Source organism: Nuphar pumila, chromosome 16, assembly GCF_984573655.1.
Source record: "Nuphar pumila chromosome 16, dmNupPumi1.hap1.1, whole genome shotgun sequence".
In the NCBI taxonomy this organism is placed as follows: domain Eukaryota; kingdom Viridiplantae; phylum Streptophyta; class Magnoliopsida; order Nymphaeales; family Nymphaeaceae; genus Nuphar; species Nuphar pumila.
In genome coordinates, this window is record NC_143264.1 from 3,808,776 (window position 1) to 3,831,037 (window position 22,262).

At 35.6% G+C, this 22,262-nt stretch overlaps 1 protein-coding gene across 1 annotated transcript; it reads right to left on the minus strand.

Moving 5' to 3' along the window:
- Positions 1-33: 33 nt before the first annotated feature.
- Positions 34-9,007, minus strand: LOC149812702 (uncharacterized). The gene is made up of 4 exons (XM_089991917.1): positions 8,910-9,007; positions 7,244-7,496; positions 6,806-6,922; positions 34-1,274 (listed from the first exon to the last, which is right to left on the minus strand). Coding segments are annotated over exons 1-4 (504 nt in total). The 5' UTR covers positions 8,912-9,007; the 3' UTR covers positions 34-1,142.
- Positions 9,008-22,262: the final 13,255 nt, after the last annotated feature.

A 22,262-nucleotide genomic window follows, 5' to 3' on the forward strand; every position in this document is an offset into this window, starting at 1 on the left:
CACGAAGTAATGTCAGAACCAAGTCCTGAACCAATTGATTAGCGAAGGGAATCAACAACAATAAGGAACTATATTCCTACATACACACAAAGGATAGTGTAGATGCACATACCACAAATATAGTACCAAGGAGCAGAAACTTGTAAGTACTAAAACAATCAAATTGCAACTGTAAAAATAATCAGTTCATCTAAATTTCTGGATGTGAAGCATGTTTGATACTAAATGTACCATGACTCATTTTGTACATATGTACGACATATGTTCTTATATGTTGGCATGTGCACTTTTTTATGTATTAAGAAACGCCCATTGAAAATCAGTAAATTCCAAAAAACAATATTTTGTTGGATTCCAAGCAGTAATAATTATATAATTTAAAAACAATCCATAAATGTCGAGCGCAACAATTTTTCTTTCCATTCACATCAAGTTAGTATCATTTTTTGGATTGAACAAAACCAAATGTTCCCTCTTCTGTTTTTCCATTAACACAAAAGCAAATGTTAGATCCAAGAAAAAGTTGGATATTCCGTAGCTCTGGTGCTTTATCTCTGATTCTCTGGTATGATTTTGGATTTAAGTATCTAAGAGTTGGTCATTTACTATGCCGTCCAGATTTTGGCCTCAAGATTTGTTCCAGTGCATCATGAAGGTTTTACTCAGAAAAGAACATGTAATGATAAAGGCCTTCGTGCATTTCCCTTCATCAATAAGTTCATAACAAGCATAACAATATGTATTAAAGAGGAAGCAAATGTACCAAATGTACTTTCACATTCTCTCGCTATAAAAGAAGGAAAAACGGTGCATAACTTTCAGCTTAATGACTCCTCTCTAGTCATAACTGACAAGTACACTCTTCTATACTTCAGAGCAGATTTCTGTGAGGTTTCTTGCCAGTTGTATAAAAAGAGTAAGCATGATAAACAGACCATGGAGACTCAGTATCATGATTATGTGGCCTTGGAATCAAGTCCAACCAGGGCTAAAAGCCTGCTTGCATAGTGGGAGAAGAAAAGCAAAATTAGTAAAAGAAATAAATAGTAGAACACATAAAAAATGTGCAAACATTACAAAAAGATTATGAATGAAAGCACACCTCCAAAACAATACAAAATAAATATTGACTGACGGATATATCACATCATTGATACCACAAAATGAGGACAAGTGCAGTGGCATATAACAAGCAAGATAAATAAGAACCTCGTAAGTAGGTCTGATAATGCTGCACAAGAAGCCACTTTGATAAAATGAGAGTCTGACTGAGGCTGCATAGCAAGACAAAAAATATCATTACCAAACAACTTTCTCAAATAACATGTAAAAGGGACAGATATTAAGCCAAAAAGAATCAATGCAACGCATTCATAATAACATCATTCAAGATAGTATGGACATATAAAACAAGGTTTTTGTCCCCCCCCCCCCACCCCCACCTTTTTTTCTTGAGGACACCCAGAAGCTTAATATTCCAAGCAGGCAGAACAAAGTTCACATTTATTTTATTATATTATTTAGATAAATGTTTGCGATATTACATCATAACAATTGTTATCAGTGGAACCATCAAATTGGTGATTGTGAACCTCGTGCAAAAATAGTAGATCATTAGTTGGATGTGCTACATTGTTGAAAATACTAGCTTTGTTCATGTACAAAGATGTAAATATGCATGCAGGTGTTACTCATAGTCCTATCAATATATATGATTATCGACCGTAGTTTAGGCATGGAAATTATTGTAGATTGAACCCTAATGAAGAGGAGGACAGCCTTATGTAATATAGCTTTTGTTTGAAGAGTAACAAGAAACATGCTGAACTCCTGCATATCAGTGTTCTTCCTTCCATTGCAGCAGTTCATGAATGGAGATCATCTAGAAGCAACAATTTTTTAGTGTGATACAGTGCATAGCTGACATCAGCCATTAATGGAATGCCTAAGGTAGAGATAGGTTATTGGGAATCTTTTTCATTTGTAACTAAAAGAGCTACAGAGGACAAGATTTCACAAACAATTTCGTGCAATTTGGAGTTCTCTACAAGAAGTCGTGATTTTTCATGGTTTTTTGGAACTTTTCTGACAAATAGGGTCTGATTCACAAAATCTTAAATCCTGGATTATTTCCAAGTTATTTTCTGCCCTAGATTGGATCTATTTAGGCTGCTTTCACCTAGAATCATGATAAAGGCATTGATTTGATGTTTGGAGCTGGTTAGATGTGATGATTCTCGGGCAGGTTCTATAGGGGTCGTAGTTAGAAATTTCAGGGATTTCTGTGTTTTAAATTCCTTTCAGCTTAACATCTATCTGTGATTGCTTTCAGCCTCTCGGGTAGCGTTTGAAATCCTATAGAGGTGTTGATGACCAATTTGATGTGTCGGGCTGAGTTGGGCAGCAATGTCACCATTAATTGGGGTGTGACAAAAAAGGTGGACAGCGTGGTTTGATATGATGAAAAGGCAGGGGAATAGATGTAAAATATGCAAAGATTATGGCATGGTTGTTAGGGTCAAGGATGCTCAGCAGTTAACCAGGCCAAGTTTGAGAAAGCCACATATGCTTAGAACTTTCTAGCTCCAGTATACCAACAAAACAACTAGGCAAGAGAGTACCAGCAGGTTCAAGATCTTAGAGGGCTCAAATAGGAAAGTAAGACTGTGCAAAGCTTTTATTCACAAATGCAGCAAATTTGGGATGTGATAGCACTTATGGATTCAGATCCCCCTTGCACTAGATGTGATGAATGCAAGAATTGCCCAGTGCATAGAAAGAAAAAGTCGAGAGTTATCGAGTTTCTGATGACCTTGAAAACTATGTTTGATAGGACTAAGTATGTGATGTTACATAGAGCTGAGTTCCCTACATTCACTCAGATGTTGAGCAAGCTAATTGCAAAAGAGACTAAAATCAAGTCTTTTGAAGCTAAATCTGTAGATGATATTGTACTTGTGGCAGCAAAGCAAACACATATTCAAGGTGAGTAACATACGCACTAGAGTGGCTCGTCTCGTTGGGACATGGGTACAATGCGATGCCACTATTATAAAAAAATGAGGCATATGGAGATTGCATTTCCTAACTTGAAGAAAAAGTTTAGGACTTCAACGGTAAATACACTTGTAGTTTGCAACTTAACCACCGACAGTATCAATAATAAGTGCAGCCCAGGCTTCTGACTCCTTTATATAGACTCAAATACTAAAGCAAATTTAGCAGCTCCTCGCTCATTCATTTGCATCCACTTCCTCTGCACCTGCAAGCATACCTAGTCCTTGTCCAAGTTAGTTAATAGATTCAGGGGTGTCATGTCACATGACTGCCAATGAGTCTGCCTTAGACAACTATAAGCATCGTCATGGATCCTTTCACATAACTAATGGAGACATCAGGTCAGTATCAAAAGTTGGACCATAAATTTGTCTTCTAACATTAAGAACCAACTAAAGGTTACAAAAGTATACCATGTTCCATCTATTGCGTTGAATTTAATATCAAAAAGTTAGATGATACGTTATAATGTGATGTATTTTCACTTGATGGTTGTGTTGACGGTAGTTAGGGAGGAGGAGTGGGACTAAGCATAGAAGGGGTTGATTGTATTGCTTGACTCGACTGAAGAGTCTGTTTCCACATATTTTTTGTTGTGGTGTTGTTGTGCTAGATCCTTCAGTCCTTTGGCATAGATGCCACGGCCATGTTTCTCAACTCCTGACTTTAGTGCATTTGGTACGTTGATGAGTCAAGAGTTATAGTGTTTAAATCTATGAAGGAGTGTGAGAGTTGCTAATTAGCCAAATGTCATGCATTACCTTTTGATGGTAGTAGTGTGGAGTCATTGCATGTTTTTGATCTTGTATACTCTGATATTTAGCAGCTCTAACCAGTTTTGTCAAAAGGTGGATTCTCGTATTTTGTACCCTTCATAGATGACTGCACAAAATATGCATGGATTTACTTTATAAAAAATAAAAGTGAGTTTTTTGGCATTCTAAAACAATTTTATGCTATGATTAAAACTCAATTTTTTACCTCAATTTAAGATTTTCACTCAAATTCAGGGAGAGAATACATAAGTAATGAACTATAATAAATTCTTGTTAAAAATAGTATCATACACCAAAAGTCTTGTCTCCATACACCAGAACAAATAGTGTTGTTGAGCATAAGAATTGAAGTCAGTTTTTTTGGCATTCTCAAACAGTTTGATGTCTTGGTGGTACTCAGATTCTAAAGGCAGAGTATAAGTAATGAACTATAATAAATTCTTGTTAAAAATAGTATCATACACCAAAAGTCTTGTCTCCATACACCAGAACAAATAGTGTTGTTGAGCATAAGAATTGAAGTCAGTTTTTTTGGCATTCTCAAACAGTTTGATGTCTTGGTGGTACTCAGATTCTAAAGGCAGAGTATGCGGATGGAAGAGAGCCTTGTATGGGCTCAAACAAGCACCATGCATGTGGTTTGAGAAGTTCAACATTGTGGTTAGATCTTTCGGCCTTGACCAAAGCTATTATGATCCCGCTTTGTTTGTATCCTCTTTATCTCATGGCAAGTGTATATTACTCCTATGGTGATTACAGGAGATGATGTGCAAAAAGTAGACGCCGAGGATAGCTAATATCATTAAAATGAAAGACCTTAGAAATTTGAAATATTTCCTTGCCTTGGCAGTTGCATACTCAAGGGGGACTTTACTTATCCCCGCATAAGTATACAACTGATCTTGTTGAGAAAGCAAGGCTAGTAGCAGATAATTCTAAGAAAGTTACCTCTCCTATGGAAGCAACTATGAGGTTAAGGGCTACAAATAGAGAGGAGCTAGAACACCCAATGATATACAAGTAATTAGTTGAGAGTTCGATATACTTGACTATATCCAAGTCTGATATCATTTATGTACATGTTGTCAGTCAATGTATGAGCTCAACCACATTGGTTCACCTTGTTGTTTTCAGGATTATTAGATATGTGAGAGATACTATGCATTTTGGAATGTTCTTGTCATCATCCTCCACAAACCTTAGAAACATTTGAGATGCAGACTATAGGGGATTCACTCGAGACCACCTCTCTACTTTAAGGTTTTGTGTTATTCTTGGAAGCACTTTGATTTCTTGGAAGAGCAAAAAGCATCAATGAGTTGCTTTACCCACAATTGAGGTAGACTATAGAGTTATGGCTTAGTTACAACTGATATTATTTGGATAAGGTGGCTTTGGGGAGAGTTAGGTGTTTCATTGTGGAAGAACCTCCTTGTATTGTAACAATATGAGTGTCATTCACATTATAAAGGATCGAGAGTTCCACGAGAGGGCCAAGCATATTGAGATAGATTGTCATTTTACTATGAGGGTATATGAGGATGGGATCATATCTTTGGAGCACCTTTTCTTCTCCTCTTTCCTTTCCTTCCTTCATTTCTTCCCTTTCTTCTTTTTCTTTCCTTCTTTCCTTTCCATCCCTTCCCTTCTTCTCTTCCTTCTTTTCCTTTACTTCCTTTTTTTCTTTTCCTTCTTCCCCTCCATTCCTTTTTTATATTCATTCTTTCCTATCCTTCCTTTCTTCCCTTTCTTCTTTTCTTTTCCTTCTTTCTTGTCCTTCCTTCCTTCCCTTTCTGTAATGATATTATCACGAGATTAAAAATATTGTGATATACTCCGGATATTATCGACTACCTTGAAATAGCCGATAATATCACAATATTTTCAATATATCAGTGACACTGGTCACAACAATGGTGAAGCAATTTCTGAAGATATTATAGGATTTTCTATAAAATCTTAGAAAAACTAGCATAACCTTTTGCATTTAAAAATGAAAAATTAAAAAAACGATAGCATAAAATAAGTTCATAAGTGTTATTTCTACAAAGAAATGTAAAAAGAAGGTAAAAAAATATAAAAGACAGTAAATTAAAAAAGAAACAAGTTATGAAACTGTAGTGATGATATCATTATAGTATAGCTATAGCAGTGCCTTCTCACTATATCAAAATAATATCAAGATAGTTTCTCAAAATATAAGTGATATCTATGCCATATACACATACATGGATATAGCAATGAAAGAGAAACAAATTTTTCCTGCTTCTACATATCTCTTTTGAAGGTACGAAGAACATATTCAAACGAAAAGCAAAGCTGAATGGTGCCATTGCAGCAAAGTAAAATATTACATCAAACATGATGTCACAATATATCAAAATTTCCCTCTTTTGACTCAAATCTATGAGCCTAGATGCATGACTGTCTGAGCATTACAAACCTTATTAAATTCACAAACAAGGCAAGGGAAAATAGATGAAAGAGAGTAAGACAAACATTTTTATGTGTCTAGTCGTAATTGACTTTTTTTATAAGGAGAAACCACTGTTATATAAACGTCCCCTAATTGGCCAAGAGGTGCCACATTTGTTGTGGCCCTATTTCACCAGCTCCGGTGTAAACCTCCAGAGTACTCTGCTGCCCACCAAGGATAGTGTGTGTTGGCTTAAGCCATGCAGCAAAGGATAGACACACAGGGTATCTATCAAACATGCAATGTCCTTCAGGCTTTAACTTAGAACACTTTAAGCCCATCATCTAGTTGTAAATGGTATGGAGCAGAACCACCCAAAAATCATGTTCAACCCGCCATTCTGGCATGATTGTGCTTAGCCATGTGAATCAAATTCACTCAATTATTTGTCATATTGTGGAAATATATACTACATAAGCTGATAGAGATTAATATTTACATAGCAAAAAATTGGACAGGTAAGAGAAATATAAACAGTCAAGTTCATGAATGAAACCTTGAGCAGTAAGAGAAGCTTTTCGAACCAGGATGAATAAGATGTGAGAAACAGGCTTGCACTACACTCTTGGCAAGTTACACCCAGCAAGCTGACGCCAACCCAGCACTTGTCCGGCTACATGATCAAAGGCAAAAAAAAAAGGAGGATCTTCACACTGAACAACTCAAAATCAAAACCATCAAGAGCAAAATATTATCACATTTCTTTGAGTCACCATAATACCAAAAAACTTTATAAAAGCATGAGCAAACACCATTAAACAATCATAGTGATAATCTCAAACCAAAGCACCCAGAGCAACAGAATTAACACATTCTTTGAGTCACCACAAGGGAAAAGAATAAACTTTCTATCAAAACCAACTCCTGTCTTGATTCACTCCTTTGGAAATCAAAAGGGAAATATTTAAAACAAGAATTAACAAGGTGGTAGTACCTTTTTGCTTAAACACAGCGAGATCAAACCATCAATCCATGAATTGATGGCAGATCGCCACTCACTCTCAAGTTTCTGATCGGGTGAACCATCAAAATGCTCCAATAGAAGGCCATGCAATTTGATGGAGGAAATGATAGTTGAGAGCCTCGAAGGATCAGAGAGTGGTGTGTTCTCTTCGAGAAGATGATCAGCGATTAGCGACTGCAGCAGGCACGGTTTCAACTTGGGATACTGCATGCTGCCCAAACACCTAATCAAAGTAAATAAATAAATAAATGATCACAGAAACAATAAACCTGAGTGTTTTCGGAAATTTGTCTGAAACATAAAATGGAGAATTGGAGAAATAGAAGTGAGGAGAAAACAAGGTGAATTTTGTTAGGAAAAGGGGAAAAAAGGTAGGAACCTCGAGTTCTTGCTTTCCCCACACTTTTCCTTCTTCACCATTTTTTTTTATGAAGCGAATGAGAAGTGTCATTTGAGTAATAAAATATTCAAGGGGAGAAGTAAAAACCGTTAAGAAAACCTTTAAAGCAATCATAGAAGTTGGTTGAGGTTTTCCCTCAAACAATTTAAGTGCATCCTAAAAAAAACGATTTCTTTGAAATCAAGAGTAATGATAACTCCAAAAAGTGAAGAAAGCAAAGAATAGAGGACATTAAGAGGAAAAGAACTCAAAACCGGGAGGAATGATGTAAGATTAAGGAATTTGAAGAAAAGGAAAAAAATCAAGAGATAACTACAAGGAGACCACAGATACAAACATGCATACAATTTAAATCAAGGTTTATCATATTATGATCTTCCATCTACTGTGCAGAGTATAACTGCGGAAGATATTTTTTAATGTAGTATATTTAATGATATTAATATTGATGTTTTGGATGAGCAAAAGGTTTGTTGTCAAGCACTAAACGATTAACAAAGATATACTTTTGAGGAGATTATAGGTGCCATCGAACAAAATAAGTTTGTCCTATATTTTGTTTATGGTCTTGCAGGGAATGGTAAGTCCTATTTGTATTCTAAGATTATTACAGTGATGCGCTTTAAAAAATTTATGGTTACTGTCAGGATATCTTTAGGAGTTGCAGCGACCGTCTTACCTGGAGGACGCACAACCTATAATTTTTCCTAGCTATCTGAATTGAATATATCAAGCATACATGCATATAATCTGAAAAAATGAAACACCCCATCTTAACAGCAATCACTGACAAACAAAAGCACTCATAATGCTCGTTTTTTAGATCTCGAAAGAGCAGAATTTTTTTTTATGCGATAGCTTGAATCGGCTGGATGGCAATAAGCAAATCAAATGAAATGAGCTAAAAGAAAACAAAGATACGTTTTCTACATAAGAATTTCAGCTTAGCTACGTACCTTTAAATCAGCCATAAGCAATGCAAGTAATGTACTAATTAAAATGTCACTGCATCTAGATTACCCACTATGAAAAAAAAAATAGAGATGTATAAAAAAAAAAGGTTTCTCGGGAGCAGTTTATGGGGAGAGTAGGACGGAAACAACATCAGGAGAAAAATAAAAGATATAGAAAACGGAGAGGGGCAAGGAGGAGCTGTGTGTTTTAATCATGTCAAATAAAAAACCAAAATAATGAAAAAAAAGAGAAGAGAGAGAGAGAGATCAGGATGAATCAAACATCAGGTCGCGAGACTCGCGACTCGCGGGAAAGATTCGAGAGAGTGGGCCTGCCTGGCCGTGGAGTCGCGCGGACAGGGCCGGAGCGGTGGAGAGAGTGTGATCACCACAGTGGGCTCGCGGGGAGTCGGGGAGGGCGGAAGGCTTGAGAGAGAGGAGATTAGGGCTTCGTTAGAGAATATATATAGAGAGAGATTAGGGTTACTGTCTCCAGAACAACTTTTTGAATCGAACAACTGTGGGGTTCAATCGCTCCACGCATGAGAACTGGTGGACATTAGTATATTGAATTCCTATATGTAAAAAGTGGTAGGTGCCTGACTGAATAGCCCCCATCACACCCGTTCTCTTAAAAAAGAGCCTTTAGAGATCCTTTTGAAGCGCCACTAAAGGTCTATTTTCTGCCCAGACCTTTAGCGATGCTTCAAAACACCACTAAAGGTAAATTACCTTTAGCAGCACTTTTGAAGCGCCATGTCTAATTTTTCGTTCTGACCTTTAGCAGCGCTTCAAACTAAAAGGTCTTTTTAACATGAGCGCACATTGGGCGTCCATTATATATATATATATATATATATATATATATATATATATATATATATATATATATATATATATATATATATATATATATATAGTAATGATAAGTTGTTCATGGAGCACCTACTTTCTTTTGATTGGCATTGATCTTTTGAGATCCAATGACTGTGATGCATATTAAATAAACCTGCAGGGGACAAGAGTAACGTCAAACCTTAATTTGGTCTGAGTTATCAGTCATGAAACACATGCTTCACGCCCTTCCTTTTTTTTAACGCTAAACAATGTTTTAGCGATGGTCATAGACTGCCACTAAAAGAGTTGTGTGCAAAAGAATAAAAGGCACGTCAATTCTTTAGTGCAGTCTTGGACCGTCGCTAAATCACTGTAGCATGGAAAAATAAAGGTGCACATCTGATAACGGCAAACCAAATTAAGGTATATCGTTTACGCCTCTCTCGGACATGTAGCTTACTTAAATTCTAGTTGCATGTTTCCCAAATTTTCATTAAAAGGGAAGATTTACTTTCTTAAATGTTACATGGCTCTCTTTCTCTCTCTCTCATGACATCGACGATTGCATGCACACACATGCATCCATTTCCATCCACGTTGGACATAGATGCATGTGAGCATGCCATCATGCTCACACATGTATCCATGGATGATGTCACGCTTGCACATGTATTCATTACTAATATATATATATATATATATATATATATATATATATATATAGAGAGAGAGAGAGAGAGAGAGAGAAAAGGGAGACCATCCAACCAAAGGAAGGTTAAAAATCTACAACCAATGACGATAGAAAGGCACACCTTCTCCAATGCTTGAGCATCTCATCGATCAGACCTCATATATTTATTCTTCATAATTTATTTAATAAGAAATATGTTTTACATGAAGACTTTAAGACAGATAGCCCTGTTTTTCGAAATGTGAAAATTAATGGTCGGCTCACAATGCATTTAAAATTTTACAATGCAAAGTATTGTGGGCCAATGAGTTTTAGTGCTTTAAAACACGCATCTAAACATCAAAAAATCATAATCCAAAACAAAATCCAATATGTAAAGTTTGATCAATGAAAAACTCGATCTTTGGAGAAGGAACGACGTAGATTATCATCAGTTATAGACTTTGGACCATCCTTTGGTTGGACGATCCTTCTTTTATATATATATATAATGCAACGGTGTTGTGGGAGCACTTACTCTCCCCTACTAGAGATCATAGTTGTAGGTTGCATCTTTTCAATTAGACCTTGTAGATGTACTTAACACAATTTATTTGATAGGAATCATGTTTTTTATCATGTTTTTCAGACATCAAAATAGGTTTTTTCAAGTCATGAAGGTGAATCAAAATCAATTATTATTCTCCTTTTCTAAATTTTAAATATAAGCAATGGTAATCAAATGCATAACTTTCTACAAGCCAACTATTATTATGTACCTAATCTTAGTATCATGAATCTGATATTAATGTGTATCTTTCTGTGTGCTGCCTATATAATCTTATTATATTCTTTTTATGTTAATGTGTAAATGCAAATGGATGCACCAATCTCAAGTCCACTAAACCCATCCCAAGTAGACAATATGGTGCCACCTCCTCCTCAATGAAGCTTGAGAAGAAGGTGGAGGATTCTCTGATTTTGAAGGTTAACATGAATGGGTTCCCCATAAGCCAGAAGATTGATCTGAAGGCTTATGATGGTAATGTATCGCCGTCTCAAAGGCTTCAACAAGTTTTTGGATGGTATGCACCTCTGCTTCGCTCCAAAACTTAGTTAATCTAATAGCATGACAGCCTTCATTTATCTCTTATCTGAACCCCTCAATGCAGGGAGGGTGTTGTGCGTTCTCCCTGAAAGACGGTTTGTTTGCGTGTTCGGGGTCCAAATTAGCGCCACATATATAAGCATGTGGGGCTTGTATCCTTGTGTGTGTCGGCATCACTTAGCATCAGAGTTTGGTGCAGTTGCAAAGACTTAAGTACCCCTTTCCCACCATTCTCGAAATGAAACGGTGGTTCAAGAAAATGACAAAAATGTCCTCTATCAAGAAAAGGGAGTTCTGATCTTAAGTCTTCAAAAAGTCTAAACGTTTCATTTTTGCCCTAAGCAGTAAACTCTTATGTTGCCAACGGATCACCCTTTGACGATGCACCATCTGCTGTAACATGAGCTCCTTTTGTTGACGCACCATTTACTGTCGACGTCTGATGTCGTCGGAGCACCCTTTGCCATAGTCTGTTGTCGTTGGAGCACCCTTTGTCGTCGTTCAGAGTTTAGGTTCTCGCCTTGGTTTTTAGCTTGTGTTACAATACATAGTCGCCTTCTTGTTCGTGCCTTGTGTTACAAAACATTCTTGAGTTTGTTCCTACCTCGTGGAGATAACTATAAATCGATTGACTGGTTCGATCATTGGTGGTCGTCATAGGGGCATTTGTCGGCCATCTCTTTTTACAGTCTTCTCTTCTTCTTCATTTTTATTAGGTAGTATGAAAAAAAGCAATGACGCACAAACATTCCAACAAGTGCCATTAAGGCATCGTGAGTACCTTTCCATGTCATCATACTATTGTAAAGAACGTATGTCGTCATGAGTGCCATTAAGGCATTGTTTTGTTATTGCAGGTGGATGTATTTTTTACGGTTGGAAAATTAAAGATATTTGTAGGGTTGTGGGACCTGCTGACAAGAATGCTTGTTTACAGAAGCGAGGAAAGGCCTCTACCCCATCCAGTATCGTCCATTCACTCAGTATATACAATGTAACGCAAATCACAGTTGTAGTAACATATACCGATTTGTGAGATATTGTATTGTTTGTTAATATTGATTTGTAAGAGATTATGTTGAATTTTAGTATTGATTTGTAATATATTATGTGATATGTATATCAATTTGTAAGATATCATGTGTTTTATAGTGTCAATTTGTAAGCCATTATGTTGAATTATCATATTGATTTGTAATATATTATGTGATATGTATATCGATTTGTAAGATATTATGTGTTTTCTAGTATCAATTTATAAGATATTTGTAGTATGATTTAAAAACGTGTGCGTGCAGAAATACATTGTTGCACACTTGTGATGGTGATTTGTGTGTAAAAATCGTTGTTCATTTTAGCGATTTCTATTGAAATCGCTTCACAGCATCATATATATAATTAAATCGTTGTCACATGAATTACTACCATCAATACATATCTGTTAAATTGTTTCTTTCATTGGCATGGTAAATGACAACTCGATGCATACTATAAGCAAATAACAAATCATTGTTGCTTTTATACTGTGATTCATTCAATCGTTTCTTTGACTTGCTTAATTAATTTATATTTGTTGTTATATGCATCTTGAGTAAATCGTAGTAAACGTATGCATTGGCTAACGCAAATTGATATCTTGCTTATGACAGTGGTGAGCTTATCATCTGGTTGCAGTGAAGATGAGGTATCTCAATCAGTGAAAAATTATGGAGAAGTGAACATTTGTACTAATGACGCACCCGAAGAAGTGAACATGTACACTAATGATGCACATGATAAGAAGGGTGCATACATTGAATTCACTTTTGACTTGAATCTTTCAGCAGAAGAAATGCAATTTGATAATAAGGTAGACGATCATGATAGTATACTTGATAAAGGTGCAGGCATTGAGAATGTATATGATAGTACAATGATTATGCCTTAAAACTTGGATTCAGTGTTAGAAGGTGTTCTTGGTCAAAAAAATGCACAGGATGTTGTGGTGAGAAAGACATATGTTTGTTTTAAGAAAGGTTGGAAGAAGTCAAGTAAAAATCCAACAAGAAACAAACCGGATTAAAGATGTGGTTGTCCAGTGAGAATGGTGATAAGAAGACTTCTGAATGGAAAATATGTACCTCGTACTTTAATCAGTGATCATAACCATGAATTAGCAGCTTCACATATAAGTCCTATGTTAAGGTCACATAGTAAAGTAACTGAAGCGCATACTGCAATTATTGAAATAACTGATAGTGCCGACATTGCACCAAGGAAAACATACAATTTGTGCGTGCATATAGATTGTGGTCGCGAGAATGTTTCATTCACACCTATGGATCTAAGAAACCATTTAATAAGGAAGATGACAGATAACATGAAGAAATAAGAAATATGTTCCTTAGTTGATTACTTACAGAAGAAATCAAGCAATGACCCAGGTTTCTTTAGTGCAATGCAACTGGATGAAAATAGATATGTTGTGAATATGTTTGGGCAGATTCAAAGTCAAGAGTAGATTATGAATGCTTCAATGATGTACTTGTTTTTTATACGACAGTGAAGATTAATATTAAATAGTGGTCATTTGCGTAGTTTGTCGGAGTGAACCATCACTCACAGAGTTGCATATTAGGTGGCACTTTTTGAAAGTGTTATAGGATCGAGGCAACGAGCACTAGAGGAGGGGTGAATAGTGCTTGTAAATAACGTCTTTGGAATTTTGCCTATTTTGAGATACACAAAGCAATCACACAAAGAACACAAGAATTTATCCTAGTTTGGTCTTTCCCGACCTACATCCAGTCCCCAAGCAAAACTAGTTTGAGATTTTCACTATCAACCTTGTTTAACTACAAGATCATACACAGACCAAATCTGGTTCCACTTTCAGTAACAAACCTACTGAAAGCAAACAACTCCTTTAAGCCAAGGAGTCCTTTCCTTTTAAAGAAAAATGAAATAAGTAACAACTTACAAACAACCTATGAGCCTTTCTTATAAATGCAAATGAGATGCAATTGGCTTTTGAGGTTGTTGAAATACTCAACTCACGAATTCACTATCTCTCAAAGGAATTTGAGTGAAAAACTAAAGTGAAAAATATCATGTGAGTGAGAAAATGAATATGAATGAAAAGCGAAGAGTAATTCAATGTAATTCGATTGGATTATATTGCTTTTTGAGTGTGGAATGCACTCATATTTATAGTTGAAAGATTCCATACGTTGAGGTTATGAAAGGGTGTCAAAACTGTCCATTTTGAACGATCAAAACGTTTGAAAAATGAAAAGACACGGCTTTTAAAAGTTTCAGAAAAAACAACAAAATTAGTCGACTGGAACAGTAGTTAGTCGACTGATAATTAACTATTAGTAGACTGACAGTTATCGTCGGTCGACTAATGTGTTTATCAAGCCGTTTAAAATTCTGAAGTTTTGAAACTTAGTTGACTAGAGAAAAAATTAGTCGACTGATAATATCATCAGTAGACTGAAAAATCTTTAAGTCGACTGCTGCTAATTTTTTCTGAAAATACATGTTCTGTCCGGTCGACTGATAAAACCTTTGGTCGACTAATTTGACAAAATGACATTTTGCTTAGAAAATTTGGCGTGAAAGGATTAGTCGGTTGGTGAGTCTATTGGTCGACTTATAAACATGAAAAATTAAATAAAGAGTTTTCTAAAAAGATTTTTATGAAGGGTTCTTTTAGAAAAGTATTTCTAAAGACTTTTTAGGTAAAATGCACTCGAAATATGCACTCTAAGTAAGGCTCTTACAAGAATCTAAGACTTTTAATGATTTTTACATTTGCACGCTAGTCTTCAAAGATTCTTCATCGAATTCTTCAATTCTTGTCGTTTTTCTTCAATGCCTTAGCTGAAATGCAGTTGATTCACTTGTTCATCATAAAAACCTTGTACTTGAAGTATCATGTACGGCTTCATTGTCGTAACAATCCCCCCCTTTGTGATGATGACAAACTAATCAAAGATGGAGCATTTAGATGCATAGATGGAGATTTTACTCTCCCTATCAATATGCTGCAAAACATAAGAAGTTAGCACAATCAAAGCATATATATCACATATTGATTATTTTGCATTTCCATCATTACTTCATGCATTTCTAAAACTTTTTCAAGAATGCAATTTTCAATGCCTTTCACATAATGCAATTTTCAATGTTTTCACATGATGCAATTTTCATGTCATGATGCAATATGCAATTTCCATGTGGCATGTTCTTTTTCTCCAATAATTTTCATCCATGTGTTTCCATCCATGTGTCTTTTTCTCATAATTTCTCATGCAAGTTCTATCTTTTTCTCCTCCTTTGTCATAATAAAAAAGAGTAAGTGCAGATATAGCATAAGAAAAAACTGCAAATTCAAGTTCAAAATATTACAACCCAGAAAGTATCAAAGTTCAGTAATGATAGTAAACAAAGTTCAAGAGAAGTGTTGCTTGATCATCTCCTTGAGTTCAACAATATCTTTCTGAATTGAAGAAAGTTGTTGAGTCACATCTTCACGAAAAGTGTGTTGATACAGCTCCAAAGCTTCCATTCTCTGCAAAATTTTATTATTGTCTTGACTAGTAGAGAATTTCTTTCGTTTTGCTTGAGATGAAGGTGTCACAGGAGATGGTGAGGGTTCAGAGGGAGATGGTTCAAATGGTTCAGTTTGATCAAAGTTTAAAGGAGGCAGATATTTGATTTTCATACGTTTAAAAATAGTTTGATTAAAAAACTCCTTTTGTTCAATATATTTTTCATTGGTTAGGGGTACTTTGAAATATCTGAAAATACGAGTAAGAAGACATTCATACACAAGAAAAGGTTTTTGTTTCCACAAAGTAGTAAAATACACGTTGGCCCAATTTACCCAAATATTTCCAAATAAGATGTAAAGAGTCGTAGAGAGATATGTGGAGTAGTAATCAAAAGATCCAGTTTTAGGTATAACATTATGGGCAAGAATTCATCCAGCAATGCGAGCGCGAGTTTGAAGATTGGTATTTTCGAAAGGAGGACAATGAGGTGCACCGGGAAGAAGAATTTGTTCAAAAATTCTTCCATCATTAAGTTCAATAGTATTGAAAAGAGTTTCTGAAGGTGAAATATTTAAGATCTGTCCAAGAAGTTTAGAATCAAACTCAAGTTCAACATCGCGAACAAGAGATGAAAGAAATTCAGTTCCATGATCAATTTGTAAATTTGTGTAAAACAAATAGATCAACAAAGGATAATGAAGAGGGTCTGCATCAGCGTCAAAAAGGTGTGAAATGCCTCTAAATAATTCTCTGATTTTATAACGAGAAAATAGGTGAAACAGAATATTTCAGCCTCGTAAAATAGGAAGTGCAGAAATCGATCCAAAAGTATCATATAAAAGAGGATTTCTGAGTAGTCTGAGAGAAAATCCATGATGTGCTTGTGGTGTAGATGGAGGGGTACCTTGTGCGGAGGCTGTTTTCTGATGACGCATGATTGTTAAGAATGAAACAAATCCACCTATCAAAGAGAATCGATGTTGCATGGAGTGGTTGATCAATAAAGTCGTTGAGAGGAACAAATAGAGACGCTATTGATGTCGGCTTCCAAATGCTTTAAAAATGACGTCCGATGGGAGGAAGATATCGTCTGGCGTCGTGGAGGATAACCAATGCAACTGAAACACTTTGTGCAATGCGGACAATGTGCCTTCTACGATCAAGGTTTCTGTTAGTGGCCAAAACAATCGGTAGTAACAACCCATCGAAAAGGGATGTCGAGTTTCCACGGATTTTAGGCAAAAGGGAAGAGGCGATAAAGGGTTCGACGAACAAGAGGTGACGCGGTGGATGACGGTAGGTGAGAAGATGTTGTTGCAAGTGTCGCAAACGTCGTTGGCTGAAGAGGCACCCTGTCACGGCAAGAGGATTCCGGCGAGGAGGAGTTCATCTGGCACTCCTAGGGGTTTTCAGAAGAGACAAAGAGAGAGAGAGAGAGAGAGAGAGAGAGAGGGTTTCGTTTATGGAAAGGGGAAAACATATGGGCATAAAAATGAAACGATGCGTTAAAAAAGAACAAAAACGAAGGGGTATCAGGTTTCTTCAGTAAAACTTTTTAAAACATCAGTCGACTAGAAGTTTATCGGTCGACTAAAAAGGTGCATTTTTGAGATTTTTTTCAAAAACACTATTTTTAAAAACAAATTTTATAAATCTAAAAATGAGCAAATGCCTACTTCTCTCCTAATTCTCATAAAATCTTCATTTTTAAGTGGTTTAGTGAGGATATCGGCATGTTGTTCATTAGTGGATATAAAATTTAACGAAATTTCTCCTTTTAACACATGATCTCGTAAGAAATGATGTCTAACTTCAATATGCTTAGTTCTTGAGTGCTGAACAGGATTTTTCGAAAGATTTATAGCACTAGTGTTATCACAATAAATAGTTGTTGTGGAGTAATTCAAACCAAAATCTTTTAAGGTCTGTTTCACCCATAGTACTTGAGAACACGCTAAACTAGCCGCTATATATTCTGCTTCAGTTGTTGAGAGTGACACTGAATTTTGCTTTTTACTAAACCAAGAGACTAAGGAATTTCCTAAGAAATAACAAGTTCCGCTAGTACTCTTGCGATCAGATTTACTTTCTGCAAAATCTGCATCACTATATGAAACTAAATCAAAGGAAGATGATTTTGGGTAAATCAAACTAAAATCTGAAGTATCTTTCAAGTAACGAAGAATTTGTTTTACTGCAGTTAAATGAGATTCCTTTGAATTAGATTGAAATCTAGCACACATACAAACATTAAACATTATATCAGGTCGACTAGCAGTTAAGTATAATAGAGATCCAATCATACCTCTGTAGAGCTTAGTATCTACATTTTTACCATTTTCATCTTTATCAAGAGAAGTAGTTGTGCTCATAGGATTTCTTTTTTATTTCAATGAGTCCAACCCAAATCTCTTGAGAAGTTCTTTTGTTTACTTAGCCTGGTTGATGAAGATTCCTTCTTCAGTTTGCTTTATTTAAAGTCCAAGGAAGTAGTTTAATTCGCTCATCAAGCTCATTTCAAACTCTTTCAGCATAGCTTTAGCAAATTCTTTACAAAGAGAATCTTTAGTAGAACCAAATATTATGTCATCAAAATAAATTTGCACAATAAGAATATATGAATTAAGATTTTTAATAAATAAAGTGGAGTCTACCGACCAATGGAAAAACCAGATTGTTCTAGAAAATTTCATCGTCTTTCATACCACGCTCTTGGTGCTTGTTTAAGTCCGTACAAAGCTCTTTTTAATTTATAGACTTTTTCTGGATATTTCTCACTTTCAAAGCTTGGAGGTTGCTCTACATAAACTTCTTCATTGATGTGTCTATTTAAGAATGCACTCTTAACATCAATTTGATATAACTTAAAATTCATGAAACTAGCAAAAGCAAACATCATTCGAATTGACTCCAATCGAGCCACGGGTGCATAGGTTTCATCAAAATCTACGTCTTCTTATTGATTATAGCCTTGTGCTACTAGTCTTGCTTTGTTTCGAATGACTTCGCCATTTTCGTCCAGCTTATTTCGGAAGACCCATCTTGTTTCGATTACTGGATGATCATTTGGTCTATCAACTAGATCCCATACATCATTCCTAGTAAATTGGTTAAGTTCTTCAGACATGGCCAAAAGCCAAAATTCATCATCACTGGCTCCATTGATATTCTTTGGTTTTATTTTAGATATGAAAGCAATATTTGTAATATATTGCAATTGCCTTCTAGTTTGGACACCATTCTTTATTTCACCAATAACTTGTTCATGTGGATGATTGGGAACTTCTTTCCAAACCGGTTGAAGAGGAACATTTTCTTGAGAAGTACTCTCTATCAAAGGTTCCTCTTGAAGTATGACTTCTTCTCCTTCTCTTAGAGGTATAACCTGCTCACAATTCTCATTAAATGTAACATGTAAAGATTCTTCAATGCAAGATGTTCTTTTATTAAAAACACGATAAGCTTTACTTCTAGAAGAATATCCAAGAAATATTGATTCATCTGATTTTGAATCAAACTTATCAAGATTATCTTTGGTATTTAACAAGAAGCATTTACTACCAAAAATTTTGAAATATGAGATCTTTGGTATACGATCATAATACAATTCAAAACATGTTTTATGTAAGATTGGTCGAATAAGAACACAGTTTAAAATATAACATGTTGTATTTATTGCTTCAGCCCAAAAGTATTTAGGTAAATTTTTATCTTAAAGCATGGTTCTAGCACATTCTTGTAAAGTTTTATTCTTTCTTTCAACAACTCCATTTTGTGGAGCCGCTCTAGGAAAAGCAAAGTTGTGAGATATACCATGTAAATCACAATACTTTAGAAAAGGTTCATTTTTAAATTCACCACCATGATCACTACGAATTTTAATTATGGATGTAGATTTTTCATTTGTAATTCTTCTACAAAGTTTGGAAAATTCAGAAAAAGCATCATTTTTGCTTTTTAGAAAAATTGCCCATGTAAATCGAGAATAATCATCTACTATAACAAAAGCATACTTGCTACCATTCAAACTTTGAATTCTAGATGGTCCAAATAGATCTAAATGTAAAAGTTCAAGTGGACGTTTTGTTGAAACTATATCTTTTGCTTTAAAAGAACTCTTGATTTGTTTACCCATTTGGCAAGCATCACATAAGTGATCCTTCTTATATGGTATTCTAGGTAGGCCTCTAACAAAATCATTCTTGGATAACTTGGAAATAATTTTAAAGTTAACATGTCCAAGTCTCTTGTGCCATAACCATTGAATTTCATTTGAAACAATAAGACATTTTTCATTAAAAGTGGGTAACTCATCTAGATAAAGTTCATACACATTGTTCTTTCTTTTACCTTTAAAAATAATCTTTTTAGATTGAAAATCAGAAATTAAGCATAAATCATGTTCAAAAGAAACAAGAAAACCTTTATCACATAATTGACTAATGGATAATAAATTATGTATTAAACCATCTACTAAAAGAACATTTTCTATCAAGGGAAATTTTGGATTACCAATGTTACCGGTACCGATTACTTTTGCCTTGTTATTGTCACCAAAGGTGACGTTCCTCCATCCTTACTTTGAAGGGTGGAAAATAACTCCAGCCTTCCAGTCATATGTTTGGGACAACCGTTGTCCAATATCCATTTGATCCTTATTTTGTGTACATATAACAAAATTAAAAGACAAAACATTTGACCCCTTTCTATTTTTGGGTCTATGGGAGTTAGTCTTAGGAACCCATATCCGTTTGGATTTTGGTTTCCTTTGATAATAAATATTCTTTCTATAAAAAGATTTAGCATTTCTAGAGTAATCATGTCTAGTCTTATAAGCATTATAAGTTCCATGATTAGATGCATTTCTATTATAACTAAAAAATTTAGTCCTTTGAACAAATGGTTGAGAATATTGTCTTTGATTCTTCACCACATAGTTTGGTCTATTTTGAGTATCAAAGAAGCTATAACCCAATCCAGTTTTATTAACCGAGCATCTTTGAGAACCTCAGTCTTTCTAGATTCTCTTGTTCATTTGTGAATTTGGTCACTATATAAAGAAGATCATTTGATTTTTCTTTTAGACTAATTATTTCTTTTTGTAAGAGATTGGTTCTAATTCCAACTTCTTTTATCTCAAATGTTTGACAAGAGTTTTCCTTCTTGAGATCTTCTATCTCTTGAAGTAACACTTTGTTGTGAGAGTCAAGAGTTGAATTTACAAATTTTAACTCTTTGTTTTTAGAACTTAGACTCTTAAATTTAGCATATAAATCATTAAGTGCTTCTAATAAATCAGCATACTCAAATTGACTTACCGAGTCTTTTTGTGCTACAAAGCACATGTTGGCGACTTCTTCATTTGATTCTTCATCGAAAGAGGAGTCACTATCATCCCAACATGCTTGAAATGCCTTTTTCTTCTTGAATTGGTCATTGGTCTTGATTTTGAGAAGAGGACAATCTTTCTTGATGTGTCCTGCCTTTTTGCAGTTAAAGCACTTGACTTCATTTGGATTGGAAGAATTCGCTTTCTTTACCTTTATTTGAAATCTTCCCTTTTTGATGAATCTTTCAAATTTCCTTATAATGAGGGCAATATCTTCATCTTTATCTTCTTCTGAATTTTCAGAGTCAAAAGTAGCCTTAAAAGCAAGAGATTTCTTCTTGGGTTCTTCTTCTTGTCTGCCTTGAAGTTGGACTTCATATGCCATTAAGTTACCAACCAAATCTTCAAGAGTGAGAGTGTTTAAATCATTTGCTTCCTCTATAGCTGTGGTTTTTCTCTCCCATTCAGGAGTTAAACACCTTAGGATTTTTCTGACTAAATCCACTTGTGAATATTCTTTTCCAAGGGATTTTAGAGTGTTAGTAATATCAGTCATTCTAGTTACCATGTTCGATATAGATTCATTTTGTTTCATTTCACTACAAGAAAATTGTTAATTAGCGACGGAAATTAGCGACGGATTTTTCCCGTCGCTACTTAGCGACAGATTAGCTAGAGATAGAATCTGTCGCTAATTTGCGACGGATTAGCGAAGAAACGACTTTTATCGCTAATCTGTCGCTACTTAGCGACGGATTAGCGACTGCATGTTTTTGTCGCTACTTTTGATTACAAGAACACCATTTTAGCGACGGATTTAGAGAGGGAACTCTGTCGTCGCTAATCCGTCGCTAATTAGCGACGGCTTAGCGACAGAATATATTCCGTCGCTTTTTTGGTATTTGGGTTTCGCGACGGCTTAGCGACGGAATTTTTCCGTCGCTAAGCCGTCGCTAAATGTCGCGTAAATCCCTAATCCCATCCCTCTTTCTCTTTTCCCTGTTTCGCTGTATTGCTCCCTCCCGCCGCCCGTCGGCTCTCGCCACCGTCCGGCCACCGCCGCTCGCCAGCCGCCGCTCCCCGTCCACCGCTCGCCAGCCAGCGCTCGCCAGCTGCCGCTCCCCGTCAACCTCCCGCCACCGTCCGGCGAAGCG

What these genes read in the sequence shown, in the direction of transcription:
- LOC149812702 (XM_089991917.1), bottom strand. An exon ending in CGCTGTGTTTAAGCAAAAAG is followed by an intron (nt 6,923 to 7,243) that starts GTACTACCACCT and finishes TTGATCATGTAG; the next exon opens with CCGGACAAGTGCTGGGTTGG. An exon ending in AGCTTCTCTTACTGCTCAAG is followed by an intron (nt 1,275 to 6,805) that starts GTTTCATTCATG and finishes CTTGCTATGCAG; the next exon opens with CCTCAGTCAGACTCTCATTT.